Source organism: Dermochelys coriacea, chromosome 5 (assembly GCF_009764565.3).
Source record: "Dermochelys coriacea isolate rDerCor1 chromosome 5, rDerCor1.pri.v4, whole genome shotgun sequence".
Classification (NCBI taxonomy): Eukaryota; Metazoa; Chordata; order Testudines; family Dermochelyidae; genus Dermochelys; species Dermochelys coriacea.
The window spans coordinates 34,339,772-34,360,912 of record NC_050072.1 but is presented as its reverse complement, the minus strand read 5'-3'; the positions used below and the strand labels follow the sequence as shown (position 1 = coordinate 34,360,912).

General features: G+C 39.8%; 1 protein-coding gene across 2 annotated transcripts; it reads right to left on the bottom strand.

The window, feature by feature from the left end:
- Positions 1-6,465: 6,465 nt before the first annotated feature.
- On the bottom strand, positions 6,466-14,378 carry FST (follistatin). 2 transcript variants are annotated; one of them, XM_043515152.1, is made up of 6 exons: positions 13,339-14,378; positions 11,424-11,615; positions 10,782-11,000; positions 10,204-10,428; positions 8,801-9,031; positions 6,466-8,350 (listed from the first exon to the last, which is right to left on the bottom strand). In XM_043515152.1, coding segments are annotated over exons 1-6 (951 nt in total). In that variant the 5' UTR covers positions 13,421-14,378; the 3' UTR covers positions 6,466-8,348. The 2 variants fall into 2 exon arrangements, with proteins under 2 accessions (XP_043371087.1, XP_038258795.1); XM_038402867.2 differs by having other exon boundaries at positions 6,467-8,107; positions 13,339-14,368.
- Positions 14,379-21,141: the final 6,763 nt, after the last annotated feature.

Genomic DNA, 21,141 nt, shown 5'->3' with positions numbered 1-21,141 from the left:
CATCCTTCTAAGAAGGGTGTCTATTATCTTCAACTAATTGTTCAGAAGGGTGTGCTCTAGGTACTGTACAATATACTCCTTAGGGCTACTCCAGTGAGTAAGGTGGGCAGGATTTGGCCTCAAACATCTAATGCCTTTAAATTCCTAAGGATATATACCTGACCTTTTAGTTCTAACAAAGCACTGTAATGTGCCACCAAATTATAAACAGGCGGGCTGGTAATGTATTTAAAAACAAAAATAGTGTTTGCCTCAGGAATGGGTCCTGCAGCATGTGCACCACATATTTTTTCAATAATAAGATAAAGACTATGCTTTTTAAATTATTTTTGATTTACAGTATCCATGCTGATGAGCTCAAAATGCAACTGAGCATGTCTCCAGACAGATTAATTTTATTATATATAGATTTCCTTTATAACTAAGCAAAATGTAAACAAGAAATGGACATGGGCTGTAAAGTCCAGATCTAGATGCAGCCATTCCTCAGGTTTGGGGGGTAAAGATTTGGGTTGCCACATAAGGCCCTCTATAGAGATAGCTCCAAACAGCACGCTTCAGATCCAGATAAAGCACTTTGCGCAAGTTGGGAGTGAGGGTTTAGATACAGACTTCTGGTCTGGGCCTTGGTTTGATTCACCCCAGCGGACGCACGTGGATGCAATTTGCTATATTACACTCAGTGGAACACAGCTTTCAATTGCAGCTGAGAATGCCTGGGATATTAAATGAATCATCACAGCTCCCAGACATACTGTTCTGCCCCATCTACCCTACCAGTTTTACACACTTGGTGGGCTTTGATTGGCCACCAAACTTTGGGATACCTGCTCCACCTCACACCCTGGAATAGGATTGCAGGCAGGTTGAGTCACTGAGTCACCTATTTAGGACAAACTTTCCACTGCCACAGATCTCAATCCGGGCTCTGCTTGCAGAACTTAAGGACTAAATCAATCCAATATTTAAAATGTTTAAAAAGTAGGAAATTGGCATGACTAGAATTAAATTAATTTATTTCTTTGAAGATTGGAATGGCATGTGCAATTTATGGTAGTCCCTCCCCCCTTCTGATAAACTGAGTAAGAATGTTAATAATTTTAAGTCAATTCCAAAAGAAGAAATGATGAAACATTCAGTTTTGAAGTCTTAAGCAGATGACATGGTTGTAGTATAAATTCACTACAAAATTAAGTACAAAATCCCGTTACTCCATGTGCAACAGTTTGTAACTTGGCTCCTTCTTTATTCCATCCATTTCATGAGTATTGCAGTTTTGATGAGGCCAGTGTGTAAAATAGAATTTTCAGTTGCCCTGCTTAAACCATCTATCAGCTGAAAAGTATTGTGTGAAACTTTATCCGTTATTTCTCAAAGTGTCTCTACTTGTTTTCTTTTGCTCTCCTTGGTGTCCTGACCAGTTTAGGTCTCATTCATTATTGTCTCTTCCACAATTATTTTCTTATAAGACTTAACAAATTTGTAAAATTGAACAACTTCCTTATTTTAAATTACTTATTTCCACTACTTGGTTTCTGTCATAAATATAAAGGGACGAGTAAACACCTTTAAATCCCTCCTGGCCAGAGGAAAAACTCTTTCACCTGTAAAGGATTAAGAAGCTAGGATAACCTCGCTGGCACCTGACCAAAATGACCAATGAGGAGACAAGATACTTTCAAAGCTGGAGGGAGGGAGAAACAAAGGTTCTCTCTGTCTGTGTGTTGCCTTTGCCGGGACCAGAGCAGGAATGCAGGTCAGAACTCCTGTAAAGGGTTAATAAGCAATCTAGTTAGATATGCGTTAGATTCTGTTTTGTTTAAATGGCTGATAAAATAAGTTGTGCTGAATGGAATGTATATTCCTGTTTTTGTGTCTTTTTGTAACTTAAGGTTTTGCCTAGAGGGATTCTCTATGTTTTGAATCTGATTACCCTGTAAGGTATTTACCATCCTGATTTTACAGAAGTGATTCTTTTACTTTTTCTTCAATTAAAATTCTTCTTTTAAGAACCTGATTGCTTTTTCATTGTTCTTAAGATCCAAGGGTTTGGGTCTGTGTTCACCTATGCAAATTGATGAGGATTTTTATCAAGCCTTCCCCAGGAAAGGGGGTGTAGGGCTTGGGAGGATTTTTTTGGGGGGGAAAGATATTTCCAAGAGAGCTCTTTCCCTGTTATATATCTATGTTAGACGCTTGGTGATGGCAGCAATAAAGTCCAGGGGCAAAAGGTAAAATAGTTTGTACCTTGGGGAAGTTTTAATCTAAGCTGGTAAAAATAAGCTTAGGGGGTTTTTCATGCAGGTCCCCACATCTTTACCCTAGAGTTCAGAGTGGGGAAGGAACCTTGACAGTTTCTTTGCCTTTATTTATTTGTTTATATTTTAAAATACAAATTGTATTTTGTGTTTGAATTTAAATGTTCCATTAACAGTATGCATAACAATGCATGTATTAGGACTGGCTGGATCCTGCATTCCTTGCTCATCAAAAACTCAGAGGGAAACCAGTGGGACAATGGACTATATAAGAATGCAGGACTAGGTCCCTAAACTAACGAAGGAAAAGAAATGTAAAAGAAAGAACACTTTATGTTTCTCTGTGAAAGTCCATACTTCATCCTTTTATTTGTATTCAGGTGCTCTTGTGGAACGGTGCATGCACATTTTTCTATTAAGAATTGTTTATTATCAGTTAGTTATTTCTCCTTGATCTTGGAGTCCCCAAGACTCAGGAGTTAACATTGCTTTTATTTTTAACCCTCATTCATATTGCACTTCAGTTTAACTAACAGTTTCTCATTTAGACACCATGTTGTCACATGTGGGTTTGAGGAAGAGACTTTCCCTCCAAGTGATACTCACAGTACTTTTCCCTTAAATTTGACATAGAGTAACAACATCTTTGTCTGCTGGAATATTTGAACATGTGATCTTCCCTCTGTGTCTGAAAGCTTGTTTTCATTGTCAGAATACTATACTGTCATCAGTCTCACCTTTGTGCTCTGCCATCTGTCTAAGGACCTGCTTAGCTACATATCTTGCCCTGTGACCTCTGTTAGCAATGTTTCTAATTCAGAAGTCAAATGGTGGCATATTTTAGTATCTTTGAAGCCATTAAATGGAATGTTTTTACACTGCTATCCTTTCCTAAGTGGCATTCTTCTGGTTCCAGGTGCCTCTTAAATAAATAGTGATTGAAATTTAGAATAAATTTGCCTACATGAAGTTCAGCGGAAGACTGATGGAAGCAATGTTTGTTTGAATACAACATTCCACGGTGCTAAGAGGTCCATTTGGATCCTAATGGGAAACAAATTAAAATTGTGCTTATGAATATAATCGGCCAAATTAAGAGTAAATTGACCATTCAAGCTAAGGATTAGATCCTGCCATGTGATACGGTGTTTGGTGCTAAATCTGACTTCACAAGAGAACAGTGATTTCTTAACATGCTGCCTTGCGATGCATCTTCCATTCAATGTCTGGTATTTCCTGAATTACCTGGAAGAGAATTTAGGCCAAACATTTCACACCTAAATTAGGTTTCAGAATAGCAGCCGTGTTAGTCTGTGTCTGCAAAAAGAGAAGGAGGACTTGTGGCACCTTAGAGACTAACAAATTTATTTGAGCATAAGCTTTCATGAGCTACAGCTCACTTCATCAGATGCATTCAGTGGAAAATACAGTGGGGAGATTTCTGAATCCCCATTTAAATACCTCAATAAAAATGCTGAATATCTACAAATCCCACTAGAGTCAATGGGAGATTTAGGTGCTCTTCATACATGAAAATATGAATATATGAATTAAGAAGCCTAATTTTAGGCACTCACATTTTGAAAATTGTAGCCATTTTTAAAAAACTGATTATCTTCCAACTTTTTAGCATCGAAGTCCAAAACTCCCCTCAGTTTTCTGTCTTCTGACACATTTGGGAGTGTTCTTCAATCTTATGGCAAAATTCAAGTAATCCATTTGAAGATTAGGAAATCAAAACAAGATAATTATAAATTACAAGAAAATTAGCTATGCTACATGGCTTTCACCCCAAATCAATCTCAGAGTTGAACATCATGACCTTGCATGACTTAAATACACCTTCGGTTTCATGCCTGATCTCTCCAGTATGTGATGTTAGAAAAGCTTTATTGGCCACATGGGTGGTGGATGAACCGCAGGCTCAGGGAGGCTAGCCTCCAGCCCATCCCGACCCTTGTGCCCAAGGCTGCACCCCTCCTGCCCTCTTTCCACCACCGGAGCCCAGAGCCCCCCAGCCCTGGAGCACCGAGCACCACAGGGGGAAGAGGCGGGTGACACAACCCGCAGCCCCGGAGTACCGAGCACCACAGGGGGAAGAGCTGCAGAGCGCTGGGAAGCAGGAGGGAGCATGGAGGCGGAGCATGGGTGGGGTCACACAAGGTTGTTTGGGGAGGCTCAGCGTCCCCCGGCCTTTGATACCCACTGCCCATGATTGGCCATATTAGTCAGGAGAGGAGAAGCCATGAGTTATTCAGGTCATCCCAAATGAGTGCTAACAAGGCCTTCTTAGCATCAAACACCATTATGCATTTATGTATGGAAGAAATGTTATTTTAGAAAATTCAGAGTTTTAAAAGTGTTTACTAGTATTATTTTTTTTCATATCCGTCTACTTGCAAAAGCAGTCTTAGTGATCAGGTGAAAGCGGGCCTCTGAATTACAGAAATATCAAAATACAAATGTAATGACTGCCTCTTTACATCAGGGAGTTATGAAATTAAGGTCTGATATCTTGTGAACGTGCAGGTTTTCAAACAAATGTTATGTTTCAGCAGAAAGCATGGACTCCCATCTCTTCAAAGTGATAATGTACTGATGTTTCTAGCCTTGGTTATTCATGATATGTTAAAATGTCATGGTCTAGAATACAGCATATATATAGAAATTTAATTTCACCTGATTCCCATGTGGAGGGAAAGAAGGAAGCATTTTCATTTCAGATTATTTTATAATTGAAAAAAGCATGGCAGCTGTTTGAAATTTTTTGAGAGATTTGGAATATCTGGCTGAGGTAGATTAGTGAGCAAAGTGCAAGGAAAGAAGCAAAAGGTGCAACTATATTATATGGTTCTTGAATTTATCCTATGCATGTAGATATAAGAAATATATTTCATGTTTAGCAAAAGCACTCACACTTACAGTCCCACACATATACACCTGCACACAAAAACAAACATGGGTGCCTGATACTTATAATGAACTTTCTCCTGGGCCAAACACCTCAAGTGACTTTCCCACAGTTACTTTGTGAGTCAATGGAAAAGATGAAACTAGAATCAAGAAGTCCAGACTTCTGCTTGATTACTGTAACCAGTAGACTACACTCTCTCTGATTATGTTCAGTCAAAATTTTTGTTTAAAACTAAAATAAGAATATAGCCTTTTTATTTTGTCTTCTTGTCAGAGGTGAAGTAGGATGCACTTTAACTGAATTTCCAGAGAATTTCCTTTCTCGTCTCTGATCATTCTAGGTATCTATTTTAAACATTTACTTCTCCTTATATTATCAAGCTTTTTTTTTTCCTTGAGAGGTTACAGGTGTAAGAGTTTGATTACATCATTACATGACTAAGGTGTCCACATGTCAGGCAAAAAAGTATGAGATATAGCTTTATATTTTTCTTCTTTAGTGATTAGGCCTTTTGCCTTTCTCTTCTTAGTCAGACATTGTTTCTGATTGAGTTCCCTCCCTCCTGCTTTTCTATTCCAGGTGATATTATCTTCAGTGAAGCAAAAACCTGCTCATCTTACTAGCACCCTGCTGCAGCCTTCATCTTCTGAAAGAACTATTTGTCTGGATAAAGTGGAGGGGGGAAATATCTGCTATTATTTTTAAATTCTACATTAAGTAAAACCAAAAACCCATCATTTTTATTTCTTAATTTACAAAAGGAATAATTGATATGTCCCAAACAAATGAAAATTATTCTCTAAATTAATCCTAACAGAGGGAAATTGTAGAGCTAAAATATTATGGAATATAGGGGACTATTGGAGTGAGCAATGAGATCAGGAACTGGCTCTTAGTTGTGATTGTATTTGGACAGTGAAGACTTAAAACCATTGAGCCAAATTATTCTCTCAGTCCCCGATTCAGAAAATTGCTTAAACACGTGCTAAAATATATTCCTATTCAGCAAGGCACTTAAGCATGTGCTTAGAATGGGGCCTTAGTTGAGAGCACAATATAGCCCAGTGAAGTTACTTGAAAAATGGATTCTGGTCCATGCAATACTAGTGGAAATTACCATTGTTGTTTTTTCCTGCTCAGTTCACTGAATAAAGTTTACAGTGTTCTGAATATAGACATTTTATGGATATCCACCAGGAGGATAAGATACTATATTATCTCATTAAAGGAAATCCCCCAGTGAACTTTACTTCTGAAAGCAAATCACCTTCCAGAGATACTATGTCAGTTGCATTTTTTCCCCCATGTTCTGTGATTTTGTTCTGGTTCTTCTCTTTAACTTTTGTTTGGTTAACTTGAACACCTTTGAGTGTTTGTGTTTGTCACAAACACAAGCTCCATCACTTGACTAGTGATGGAGCTTCAACCCAGTGCCCTAATAACATGGCATGGATCTGAAACTTAGCAGGAATGTAAACAGATAGTCAAACCATCCCTGAAAGATGCAAATGAAAGAGGTTCAATTAATGACAAACCTATTTCATTACCATAGAGAGAAGGAAAAAAGGTTTATATCTATTCTCATTCAGAAGCGTATATGGATTTACAATTATTTCTTGTCAATGCACTGGTGACAGTGATCAAGAAAATGTATTTAGCAAGCTGGAATTATAAGAGTTGTGGATACTGATTTTCAGTTGAAAGCTGTATCCTTGAACAACTCCACTTCATCTCAATAACATTCACAATTCCCTTTCCCCTAATACCATCACTACCACTGTGTATAACAGGGACAAATCTCCCCAAACCCTTTACAACCAGTAATTGAGGTCTGCACACAGGGAAAATTAATTTTTTTCTATTGTGTTCACTCATCATTTATTTACAAATACACATTATAACTTTTATATACATTGCACATTTACATGGTAGAAAAGTACAAAACTATATATTTAAATGAATTTATATTTAACTCACCATGTTTGAAAATATAAAATTGCATCAGAAAAAAAAGTATTATGAAAAGCAAGAAACTTGAACTGATAAAGCTTTGATATACCTTTTAGTGACAGTTTAAAAGAACTTTAAAAAGTGGTATTGCAGGAGCATCTTAAAGGACCCACCTGTTAAAGCATTTATGGTAAGTTACAAAAAATAAAAAAGAATAAGAACATTTTTCTCATTATTGTTAGCCATGTAGTTATTAACAACCTTCATAATTCAATTTATTTGGGTCCAGAATTCTTATAGTACAGTATAAATGCTCAGCACATTGAGAGCATGTCAGTACATGAAGTGCTTAGAAGCAGACAAAAGTTAAGTGGAAGAGATGTCCTTAAAGATTGCCTCACTGCACCCAGAAAGTATATTTAAATCAGCGCCTTTTGGTCAGTCAAGATTCCTTGTAAACAAAAACCCGAGGGATCATTTATGTACAGAAGGGGCAAGAAGAAAATCCAATAAATAAACATAACAGAAACTGACATGCAAGTTTGTGAAAGTGGAGAGGAGTTAACAGCAGTGAAAAGAAGAGATGAGAGTCATATAGGTAAGCTCTAAGGAATGGACTTTTATAGTTTACAAAAAAAAAAAGCTTTACTTTACAAGCAAGAGACCTCACAATAAATAACACTGCTCTTCCCGTAACGAATAAATTTCTTCAAAAAACAAGGTGTACAGTCAACCAGACATTTTATGTATAAATTATAAAACATGACACAGTATAAATAAATGTCTACAAGACTCAACTATATGTATACTTTTCTTTCTCCCCAAAATAAATAAGCATACACTTATTTACAGTATGGACATTGATTTCTTGCCCAATGGCTGTTCCAATAGTGATGGAGGTTTTACCACTCTAGAATGGAAGATATAGGAAAGTTGTAGTCCGGGTCTTCATCTTCCTCTTCTTCCTCAGGGTCTTCATTAATGGCTAGATGGGGGAATACAGGGGAGCTGTTGTTTAAATAAGGACAACAACAGCGCAGAAGCAGCTCAGTGCATGTTTTCAAAGCCCTCTGAACAGCCATAATACAGCGTTGCATTTTACGTGACTTGTAGTGAGATGCTCTTTGGCATCTGCTGTTATGTAATATGGTTTTTTATACATAAGCTATGAAGTCATAACTGCAGAAAGTTCTGAAGAATCAATGGCTCAGGTTTTATTGGCAGATTCCTGAAATCAGATAAAAAGCGCTCTTGTGTTCTAGGTTGTGTCCTTCATTCAGAGTTAGTAGAGGCAACTGCTCTAAGACAGCAGCCCATGTGCTAACAGTAAGCTTGGTTTTTTGGATGGAGTTAGGATATATCCAAGTGTTAATAAAGCAAACAGCGAAGCACACACAAATTAGGAAAAATAGCTAGTATGATGCTCTTAGGGCAACCCCTGGCTGATAACATGACTTTTCCTCAAAAAACAGGTATCTTGAAAATGTCCAAGCCACAGACCGTTGACTATCTGTTGCAATTTACCAATCCCACAATGTGTATAATATATATTATATATATATATTTCTAAGGGAAAAATCTTTAAATGAAATTCTCATTTTTAAAGGCATAAGTCTTCATTACCTAGGGATTGCCTTCAGAAGCCTTAAATGTCTGCAAGGTTTAAAATCTCACTTACAGTTGCAAGATCCAGAGTGCTTTACTTCTAAAAGCACACCCATGGAGCAGGCTGCTTCTTTCATGGCACACTCACTTGGGTAAGTAGTGTTATCGCTGGCACAGACTGCTTCATCTGACTTGCTTTCAGGGCATAGCTCATCACAGATGGCACATCGACCTCTGCCAACCTTAAAATCCCACAAACATTTCTTCCCGACACTGCACTGGATATCTTCACAGGATTTGGCTTCTAAAAATACAAGATACCAGAAACGAGTAAAGCAGAATCTCTCTTCTCATATATCAAGAACTCATAGGAAAATGAATATGAAATGTATGGGTAAAATCCTTCTCACTTTACTCAAGCACATAGTGCTTTTGGAAATCAGTGGGTCTGTGTGTGGGGGGAGGTGGGTATGGAGGAGCAAAGCAAGCAGAATTTGGCCTCAGGCAGGTGGAATTAAATTTGTATATTGTAAATGACCAGGTCCTGACCTTCTCTGATTGAAATCAGTGGGAACCCCCTCTCCCCAGTGTCTTAAATGGGAGGTCTATAATTGGCCAATTAATTAAACATTTCTAAATTGATTATTTTTCAAGCTAATCCTTATAAAATAGTTGTTTATGTCATTAAAATATTAATTCACCACATGCTATCACAATGGAACTAGATTTGAGATCTTTAACTTGTAAAGATAATTTTTCAGACATGAAGTTACCTGAAATGTGTATGATAAAAACAAACATATTGTGGTGACAAACATTGTTAAGAATAACAATTCATATAAAATACCAGGTTGTTTTGAGGTTATTTTCTTATCTTAATCCACAACAGCACTCCCCAATCACTACAAGATTTTTTTCTAAGGGAAAAGTTATCAGATGTATCTGATTGACATTAAATAACATTTGCCAATATCTCTTGAAGACAAATGTTTCCAAGAAACCAGTTCAGCTGAATGTTGAGATTGTGTTACTCTGTTGTCATATCATAAAACATTTGAGGATCTGACTCCAGCTCCCACTGAAAACAGAGTAAAAAATCACATTGATATCAAGGATTGAACCCTCTGTCCCCTCTTGGGGCCCAAAATCTTGCAGGTTTCTGAGTAGCAGCGATGTTAGTCTGTATTCGCAAAAAGAAAAGGAGGACTTGTGGCATCTTAGAGACTAACAAATTTATTTGAGCATATTTGTTAATCTCTAAGGTGCCACAAGTCCTCCTTTTCTTTTTAAAAATCTTGCAGGTGTCCCTCAAGCAAAATTTCCCCCTTTGCTTGAGTAAAAACTGCAGGACTGCACAACACATTCAGTTCTAGGAAATAATCTGCATCCAGAAACCCCTCTACAAAATTGTGAAACAATTAGTTATGAAGAACTATTCCTCTTCCCCCATAAGCACCCCCAAAGAATGATACCTACTGATACATTTTCCCTCGTAGGCTAATCCAATGGATCTGCCCAGTAGGCAGGTAGCCTTTCTCAGGTGGCAAGCACTAGCATATGTTATTCCATCATTCCCACAGAGATACTGTTCAGGGGAAGTAGGCTCCGGGCAAATCCGATTACATGTCACACAGTAGGCATTATTAGTTTGATCAACCACACACGTGGAACTGCCTGGACATAAAACATCCCTGCAAGTCTCTGAAATAAAGACGGAAACATACAATGATTAACGGGAGATCCAATGCCTCATACAGGGAGTGAACATGTGAAACAATTAAATGACACAATCAAAGTCTTCAGCAGCTTTCCTCATAAAAAGGCCATTGGGGAAAACCTTCACATCTCAGGGAAGCTGGTGTGAACACAGTGTTTCATGACTGTGGGGGATTCTCAGTGCAGCTATGTTCTTGTCGGTTGAACGTGGTTTAGTGTTTGTCCCTTAGTATTTGAAACATCATCTTGTTATTGTGGAAAAGCACGTCAGCTTCTCCTCCCTACATTCAGACACACCCTGTGGTATTCGGGGGACTTGGTTAGATTTGTAAACCTACTTTTGCATTTGCCCTGATATTGGACTTCAAGTTCGGGTTGCTCTTTACATCTGGCTTTGAGGAGAGCACACTCGTTCCTGTAGGTTTTCCCATCTAAGCCACACACAGGACCCTTCCAAGTGACATTAGAGCAATCCGGAGCACAAACACACCGAGGTTTGTTCTTCTTGTTCATTTTGCATTTCTTCCCAGCTCCACAGTCCACGTTCTCACACGTTTCTAAAGGGAAGGGGGGGGGGGGGTGGAAAGAAAGAGGCAACATTTTAATACCTCGTCTGCTCATCAGACTTCGGATTAATGGTGTTTACACAAACACCGCGACAAACCCCCAAGGCACAAAGGGAGCGAACAAGTTCCCTCCCCCCCCCATCCAGAAAACAAAATGTGGGGTCCTGAGAGAGATCCACCAAAAAGGAAGATCAAACTGCTGGTTTGCACACACACATCTATTTCACCATGCAGAGGCTAGATCCCTTCCCCTTCTCAATAATACAGTGTCCAAGTCAGGGCAGTTACTTTATGGGACGAGCTTTAAAATCCAAATTGGAGAGTGGCATAGGGAAACACTGCTGCCCCTGCTGACTCCATCCCGGCCACCGCCAGCCCCTGCACATACGGTTTCTGAGCACTTTTCAAACGCACCTTTGCATGGGATACAGTTTGGGGCACCACCGTTAAAAATCATCCACTTAAAAAGCGTGTTGTCGTTAACGTCTTCTTCAGTCCATGAAGTGGTTAGCCGGCCCGTTTTGCAGCACTCCTCCTTGCTCAGATCAGTCTTATATAGGACCTGGCAGCGGCCGTTCTTTGCCTGCCGGAGCCAACAATTCCCAGCTGCAAGAGCGAGAGGGAGAGAGAGACCCAGCCATATCAATGTCAGTTACCAGTGACCCAGACACAACACGTGCGGCTTGCATTGACTTTTACTAGACTGTTTACTCTTATTTGTCCCATTTCATAACCTGCAGCTACTCTGGAGCAATAGGCAGCGCAGTTTAAATAACCTGATCGGAACAGGGCAAGGCAGTTTTCGGAGGTATTTATTCCATATGTAGACCATGGGGACTTGCATGCGCGTGACAGAGGTTTGACAAGGATGTGCATTAAAAACCAGGGGTAAAAGAAAAACACGTTCGCAAATACTTTTTTTCCCTTCTTCAAAAATTCTGTACAACATTATTTTAGAGCTGCCCAGAGTTTCAATCCAGGCCATTTTACAATCTGCAAGAACTGGTAACATTCGCCTGTTAGCAAAGTCTTTCGAAATCTCGAAATGTTGCTGCTTCCCTTAAGAAATGTCTTTTCTTTGCTGAAGTAAGTTAGCTGCGATCCAAAGAAGGGTGACCAAAGTAAACAAAATGCCGGGGCACAGAAATAGGAGACCACTAGAGAGTTTATAAACCAAAAGCTATAGGTATTGTCTCTTCCGACACAGTTTCATAGGGAAGTACACTGCACGTAAATCGGATAGAGATTTGTTTTACTTGTATCTCTGCTGTTGATGGATTCAAGCCAAGAACATTAGTCCAAGCAACTGCCCCTTTTTTAGTTGGAGAGTTTTGGTTGGGATGAGCCTCTCGTGAATAACCAGTGTGACTTCTAATAGCAATTGATTCTAATCCAGCAGGGGCTCGATCCGGTTTCCTTACTCCAATGGGAATTTTCCCGGAGTGAGAAGTGCAGGATCGACCTCTCAGATCGATATATATGGGGAGACAGTGGAGGGGGAGGATAGCTCCCCCCCAAAGCAATAATTGAATAAACAACACCCTTTTGAAAATCAGTTTTTATGGATCAAAAGAACGATAGAAGTCAGTTTTGAGCGCCTTCACAAGGTTAACGTATACATCCAGCTCAGCGAAAAAATATTCAGTAAAAACCATCAATCTAACTCGTTCAGGTTGTTGTCGGAGCGGCATCAAGAAAAAAACCCTCAGTAATCACTCGTGGAAAAGACAGCTATTACATTTTCTGTTTGTTTTGTTCGCCTGGGACATGTGTTTAAACACATTCTCCAGTTGCAGCAGAATTCACAGCCCAGCAAAATTCACTCACAAATGTGTATGTGCACAGGGGGTGGGGGTGTCCAAATATTGAAAGGATAGCCGGAAAATGACTAATATTAGTGTCTGAAAATGTCGTTTGTGATCGTGGAACTCCCCATCCCCACCATCCTTGCAGCCAAGCAGTCAAGAGGAAAATCTAAGCTACACTGCAACAAAAACTTTGAGCACCTATTTAGACAGTGGGACTAAATCAAGTTGCTGTGTGGGGCTGCTGTTCATTCATGCTGCATAATCATAATAAATAACAATCATCGTCATCATCATCATCATCATCGCTCCTCTGTACTATGCATAGCAGTTTGAGGGGCCGATCAAAAATATCTCTAAATGTCAGCTCTATACATTTGTGCAAAGCGGTCCCATTTATAGTTAACTTGCGGTCCTATTCCTAAAGCTGGTCCCTTGTACAGAGACGTTCAACAGGAGAAAGCTAAACATAGAGAAAAATATAGAAAATAAAACACATCTACAAATAAACAATCTCATCTTACCCAGTCCTGTGTGATCTTCCATGAAGTGGCATAGAAGCATCAGGAATAAAAGCATGCCCGGGTGGATTCTCTGATTTAACATCCTCAGTATACCAGCGAGTGAAAGAGACAGAAACAATATCAAGTGGAGCAGAGAGGAAGAGAGAGAGAAAGAGAGAGAGAAAGAGAGCACTAGTCAGTCTGCTTATGATCGCTCTATTGAATGAACGTCAGCCTCTCAAAGCAGTCTCTCTTTAAATCTATAAGGGGGTCTTAGCTGTCTGCGGTGGGCGGTCTCCTAATGTGTGTGTGTGTTCGGGGGTGGGGAGATTTAAAAAGTTCACTGTGAATCAGGTGACATTTTCCACCTTCTGGAAACCCTTTCCAACTATCTGTTTTAGGTGCATATACACATTCTCTCTCTCTCTCACACACACACACGCTCACTCTCTCTCTCTCACACACACACTCACGCACACACAGTCTCACATCAAATCTGCAAGAGGGAATCACTGGAGTTCTTTGCGTAGTAACAGGAAGGAGGGGAAAAAACCAGAATGGTAACTGGAGCTTAGAGAGAGAGAGGAAAGAACTATCCACTCGTGTCATTAATACCAGGAGGCGCGCACGCAGAGGAGCTAGGGGCTTTAACACAATTCATAGGACTAAAGCAAGAGCCATGTCACTTGACCGGGGAAGGAGAGGCGCGATCCTTTCCCCTAGCCCCCCACATCATGGCCAAAGGAACTTGAAAACAAAAGTACAACCTGATCAGCATGTGGAAATGTTTTCGCTTCTTGTTAGAAGTTCTGGGGCTCAGCAAAAGGTGATGAAGTCTCTCGGGAAAGATGATTTTGTTGTTTTTGTTGTTGTTGTTGGGTGGGTGGGTGACATGCCCACTCTCTGGTTGTGATTAATAAGAAATCCACCCCAACACCTCAAACAGTAGTTAGGTGTCTGGCGCACACACACCTCCCGCTCCGGGACTGGTCAAAAACAAACAAAAGTTTAATACCTGGGGTTTTACCCAAGTGACAATCTTTTCACTGGGAGCGCCTGGAGTATAGACCGGAATGGGGGCGACGTAGGCGGTCTCCTTTCAGAATAAAAAAGGTTGCAACATCGATAATGAACTTCTAGAGCACTAGTTTACTAAGCACAGTCTGGCATTATTCTTCCCCTTAGAAAGTTGGCGGTCTCTCATTTATAACATTTTTTGGCACCGCTGAATGAAACTGAGTAGGCGATATTTCCTTTTATACAAAATGATTACTTAACGGAAAACGGTATTGTTTATTCAAAAGCTGCCTTTTTAATTTCGATTCTTTCGCTGCTCCGAGCCACCAAAGCACAACAGACAGCAAAGTACGCAGACAAAAATTCTTGGATATTGCCAGATCATTGGGATTCATGCGTAAATTCTACCGATTCCTCCCCACCCCTTTCCCAGTGCCCTTAACCTCCCCCCCCCCGCCCCAGCTTTTATTCTGCAGGCTTTTCCCCTACTTCCCCCTCCCCACAACTGCAAATAACTCAGTGATAACAGATTTTTTTCCACCAACTGCAGGAGATAGTGCTAATCTTTTAATAAAAGATCCCATTACAATGGGATCTGTCTGGACAGACTATAATAGATCCAGAAATACAGCCGTGCTAATATTAGAAGACAGTTGTTTGGGTGCCTCAGACCCGGGCCTGGGTCCTGCTTTGAAAGTGAGCATGAATCACAATGTCCCATTGCACCACCTGCAGTCACACACATTAAGAAGCAGACTGGTAAATAACTGACCTCGCTACAATTTGTGTTGTTATTATTATGATCATCACCGTGAGCAGCTCTGGGGCATTTTGATCGCTTCAGAAGCTTTTTGGGACTCCACAACCCTTTTTAATCTTTCCCCAAATCGGTGTCACTCTCCCTCTTTCTCTCTCTCTCTTTCTGAATCAGCATTAATGCAGGGTTGTTTAGTGCCCTCTAATGGCAGACTACATTAACAATTAATAGCAAACACCCCTTAAACCCCTTATTCAGGAGCCCCGATAAACGGCGGATTTCAAAAGCTAGATTTCCTATTGAAGGGAGATGGCTTTGATTCTTGTGTTGTAACATGCTTTGAAAAGCGTGGTTTCTCTCAGCTTCCCGCAACAAGGCACAGGGAACAAAAATATGGGTATAACCCTCACCCCCGGAATCAGCCTTGTTAAACAGCTGCGAAAAATCCAGGTACAACTTTAACCTTATTCCATCCCTGTGTAGTTAGGAAATAATACAGAACTTCCAGGAGACGTGAAACTTTCATAGGTCTGGAACGTTTCACGGGGGTCCATCCATTCCCCATTCCTACCATTCATAAAGACACAAGGAGTCTCTCTCTCAGGACTATGTCTGTCGCGGTGAGCTGAGTTCTGCTAACCTTTCACTAGTGTGCCTCGGATCCATGAAATGAATTTTGGGGGGGGGTCTCAGCTTAATCCCAGTGGACACAGTAGTCCACCTAAAACCACCTCGGCACACATAATTAAGCAGTTCGGCACCAGGGGCAGACCCAAGACTGAATGGCCTCTCACCAAAGTGAGGGTGGCCCCTCCAGGTCAGGGTTGGGGTCATTGGCAGGGCAGTGTGGGAAACACAAATTGCTGCTGCCTCTGTTGCCCTTGTGAATAGGGAGCACACTATTTGTTTTGTGATACAGACACATGCTGGTTTTTTTCAGCTTCACCTTGGATTTTTATTGATCTGTCAGATAAAATGTTTATACTGATTCTAGACAGTGTTTGTTATTATATTGGGGCATTATCTGGCCATATTCCTGGAAATGAGTCCCATGATGGGTCAATAATGATTGCATATGTGCCTCATATGTGCATCATCAGGAGATCAATATGATTGCGCTGGTATGGAGACTTGTATCCCACCTGTTTTTTGACATCACATAGAAACAGCTGCTGTTTCTTTTATTGTATTGTCTTTTTAAAATGTTAAATATTGGGTCTGTACATAGCTAAATGTCAGGAGTGCATTGTTTAATCAAAAGGCTTTTTTCATTTATCTGTTTGCCTCTATTCACCACTTTCCCCCCTTTTTTTGCTGTGCCAACAAGTAAATATAAATTACAGAAAAGGCACAATAGGGCCACTCGATAACTGAATTGTCAGGACACAAAAAGACTGCTTTTCTCACACTGTCAGTCTTAAAAACTATCTTCTTCCAAGAAATTTATAAATTTTAATTTATGTTTTTGGATTTGGATCTAAACTTTGCAGCTGGCCCCAGTCTCCAAATAAAACTAAAATATAATTAAGTTAAAATGCTACATACAAACCTATCAAACTTTAGAGAAGTTCAGATTTAGCTCTATATTCAAATACACTCTTGCAACGTGGGCCCATCTCTGATATATGTAGGACATGTGTGGCTGTAACAAAATCTATCTATATATCAAAAATATTATGTAAATATTGACTGGCCTGGCTCTGAGGGCAGTAGCAGTAAAATACTGCTTGAGGGACAAAATAGTTCTTGAGATTCACTTTGTGTAACATGTACTATTGAATAAACTATTTTTGTCATTTATTGTCGTGGCCAGTCAGTATTCATTTTATTAATATCTTGGGATTTTCTCTTGCTTTCTCCCAAGGCCCACTCTCCTCACAAAGTAGCAGTCTTCATCTTCTAGTGAGAAAGGGCCCACCTCTAGGCCCTTTCTCCTAGCAGAAGCAGATGTTTTGGGAGGCAGTTTTTGTGGGTGTGGGTGAGAGTCTGGGACTTCACTCAGAAAAAGTAGTCTTTGGGAGGGGTCTGGATTTGAGAGTGGGCACATATGGGGGCATTTTCTGCCACATCTACACCAAGAATTCCAGGGAGGGGAGGAAGAGGACTCAAGTACACTCCGTTTTCCAGATGGAGATTTCTAGACTGGTTGACTTTGCTCTGCCACAAAATCAGTAGGTAGCTGTGCTCAGCTGGGTGCCTTCTCTTCCTGACAGGAGACAAAGCCAGTCAGCTTTCCACCCCTGGCTGGCTTCTTTGAAAATTGCTTTTGCAAAAGGGAGAGTGCCTTTCTGAAAATTTACCCTTTTTCATAATAAGTTCTCTTCTCTCAAAAATATGTATGTAAATAATTTTCTAAGCACCATTATTCTATACACTTGATAGAAATTTATTTTTCTCACTGTAGAGAGATTCACCTCTGCACAGTCTTCATTAGCTATAGGTTTCAGAGTAGCAGCCGTGTTAGTCTGTATTCGCAAAAAGAAAAGGAGTACTTGTGGCACCTTAGAGACTAACAAATTTTTTAGAGCATAAGCTTTCGTGAGCTACAGCTCACTTCATCGGATGTGAGCTGTAGCTCACGAAAGCTTATGCTCTAATAAAGTTGTTAGTCTCTAAGGTGCCACAAGTACTCCTTTTCTTTTTTCATTAGCTATAAAATTTCACAAGCTGCTTCTCGGAGAAATACACAAAAAGAGTTATACTGAAAGGGTGCATTTTTATAATTTCTTGTTTGGCCAGGCCTTTTCAGGTTAAAATAGACTCTAAATAATGCTTAGTCTCACACTGTCTTAACATAGTTCAAATATTACTTTCTCCAAGTACTGGATGTACTTTAACATAGAATTCACTTGTTTCTTTAATGAGTGAGAATTTGTGTACAGAATTTATACTTGCATGCTACTGATATGAAATTTATAATTATATTTCTAACTAGACAAGGACAAGTACATTGAAAACTTATTTTTCCTAAAGCTGAGAGAAAAAAAGTATGTGGACGTTAAGATATTAAACATTTGATTATATAACAAATAGAAATGTATTTACATAAGATATATTAATGAGGCTCCACTGATTGTGGTGTAGTCATTGCAAGACTTAATGTTGTAACTTGATTCTAAGCCCCTATATTTCCACTGTATTGTATTGTATGTATTCATTGTGGACTGTATTGTTAAATTTCACCAGTAATATGTTTTAAAAGTACTGTTTACTGTCAACATTCTACAGAAATTACTTTCGTGAACCCTGTGTGAAGTATGCAGAATATTTAGTACACATAATACTATGAATTGGCATATATGTATAATTATTGTACAGAAATGTACAATATAGTGTATTATTTGAATAGTATGTAATCACATAAGTAAAGTATGTACATATGTACCATAATGTGTACATACAATAGACCACGATTAAAGTTGCAGGATCAGTTTTAACTTTGGCATTTCCTCAGTTCTCAGTGTTTAATTGTGCAACCACAATGCTCATTTAAAAAGTTATTTATGTTTAATTTCTAAGGGTTTTTTTGTGTTCAGTTGTTGTTTTTGTTGTTTGTTTGTTTGTTTTTTCTAAGAAAAACGGGGAGAAGAGAAGAGAAGAGAAGAGAAGAGAAGAGAAGAGAAGAGAAGAGAAGAGAAGAGAAGAAACAAAAAAACTTCATAGCTTGGCTGGTTTGGAAAAAGTTGCCAATCTAGTGTACAAGATCCATAATCAAGAACTATTTGGCAACTATTTGCCATCCTTGACCAAGGCCACTGGAACTATCCTACTTGGAAAGTGCATCCAGTTGGTTTGGAGCACTTAGGAGGGAGAAAGGAATTCGGTATGCACAACACATCCTTTCTTAGATGTGCAGTAAGTAATGTTAGCAATAAACTCTATCACATAGGCTCAGCATATCTGGATGACACCACAGGGCCTTTATTAGCCTGATGGCTCATGTTGTGTATGTGGCTATTCAGGAACCAAGGGAAGAATAAGGAGGTGATTTGGCTATGAAGACTGCCTGTGACCTTAAATATAAGAAGTCTCTGGTGGTGTGTAGAACTTTAACAACTGTGTTGACTGTGTGTGTGGTTAGCAGAATGCTTTGTGCAGACAGTTAAAAGGGCACGTGAGCAGGTGGCATTCCCATTCTAGTAAAATAAAATCTACACATGTTGTATAAGGTCAAATTCACCCCCCTTCCTGGGGTTTACTGGTAACTCAGAGAGTAATAACAGAACCTTATGTCCCTATGCAGCATTGTAGATTCTGCAACCCTGCAGGCCATAGGAGAAAAATTAGGATTGAACCCTATGACCGTGTATTACAAACTTTCTTTTCGCATATCAATCAGTATGGCAAACAAACTCATGGAAAACTCTGCAGTTATTTCTTAAATTTCAGTTACAAGGAGATCTGATTTGATTAGACCAGATTTAAGAAGAGTTAGATGAAAAACACCACAGATTAAGAAACCAGCTACAAAAGTCTCAATGGTTGTTACACCTAGACCAAAGGTTCAAAATTACAGAGAAAATGAGAAGTGGAAACAAATAAATAAACAAAAAACATTGTGAGAAAAGTATTAAGACAACATAGCGGGTGAAGGGAAATGAAGAAGGTATTGCTCTGCTGTTTCTCATCTAAAATGGTTCAGAAAATAAAAGGGAACTGAAATGGATATTGGCCAGGCAATGTCACTGAAAGAGAACTGCTATCCTCTTCCTGGAATGATGATGATATAAGTGGGGATGGCAATACTGCAACTGAATCTCAGCATGAAAATGTTACTGACGATGAATCTGAATCTGTAAAACTAAATGAAAAATTGAAAATGTAAATGACAACAACTGCATTCTCTGACAGGCATTTCTGACCAAAACTGCCTCCCAAAACAGTGAAGCCCAGATCCCCACAACTTGTTTGGCTCCTTAGTGCTGGTCAGGTAGTGCAAAGCAGCTGGAAAGCTGCCATAAAGAGGCAACTGGGGATTCCACTTGTGTAGGAGAATCCCTGGATGGGATAAAGCCAATATAGCCAACTCTATCCCACCCACTGCCCATCAGACACAAAGGAGGCATGTCAAGAGCGTGGCAAGAGCAATCACTGGTAAGTGGAGCAGTCCCTAAGAGACTATTCCAACAAGTAAAAAGAAAAGGAGTACTTGTGGCACCTTAGAGACTAACAAATTTATTAGAGCATAAGCTTTCGTGAGCTACAGCTCACTTCATCGGATGCATTTGGTGGAAAAAACAGAGGAGAGATTTATATACACACACACAGAGGACATGAAACAATGGGTTTATCATACACACTGTAAGGAGAGTGATCACTTAAGATAAGCCATCACCAACAGCAGGGGGGGAAGGAGGAAAACCTTTCATGGTGACAAGCAGGTAGGCTAATTCCAGCAGTTAACAAGAATATCAGAGGAACAGTGGGGGGTGGGGTGGGAGGGAGAAATACCATGGGGAAATAGTTTTACTTTGTGTAATGACTCATCCATTCCCAGTCTCTATTCAAGCCTAAGTTAATTGTATCCAGTTTGCAAATTAATTCCAATTCAGCAGTCTCTCGTTGGAGTCTGTTTTTGAAGCTTTTTTGTTGAAGTATAGCCACTCTTAGGTCTGTGATCGAGTGACCAGAGAGATTGAAGTGTTCTCCAACTGGTTTTTGAATGTTACAATTCTTGACGTCTGATTTGTGTCCATTCATTCTTTTACGTAGAGACTGTCCAGTTTGGCCAATGTACATGGCAGAGGGGCATTGCTGGCACATGATGGCATATATCACATTGGTAGATGCGCAGGTGAACGAGCCTCTGATAGTGTGGCTGATGTGATTAGGCCCTATGATGGTATCCCCTGAATAGATATGTGGACAGAGTTGGCAACGGGCTTTGTTGCAAGGATAGGTTCCTGGGTTAGTGGTTCTGTTGTGTGGTGTGTGGTTGCTGGTGAGTATTTGCTTCAGATTGGGGGGCTGTCTGTAAGCAAGGACTGGTCTGTCTCCCAAGATCTGAGAGAGCGATGGCTCGTCCTTCAGGATAGGTTGTAGATCCTTGA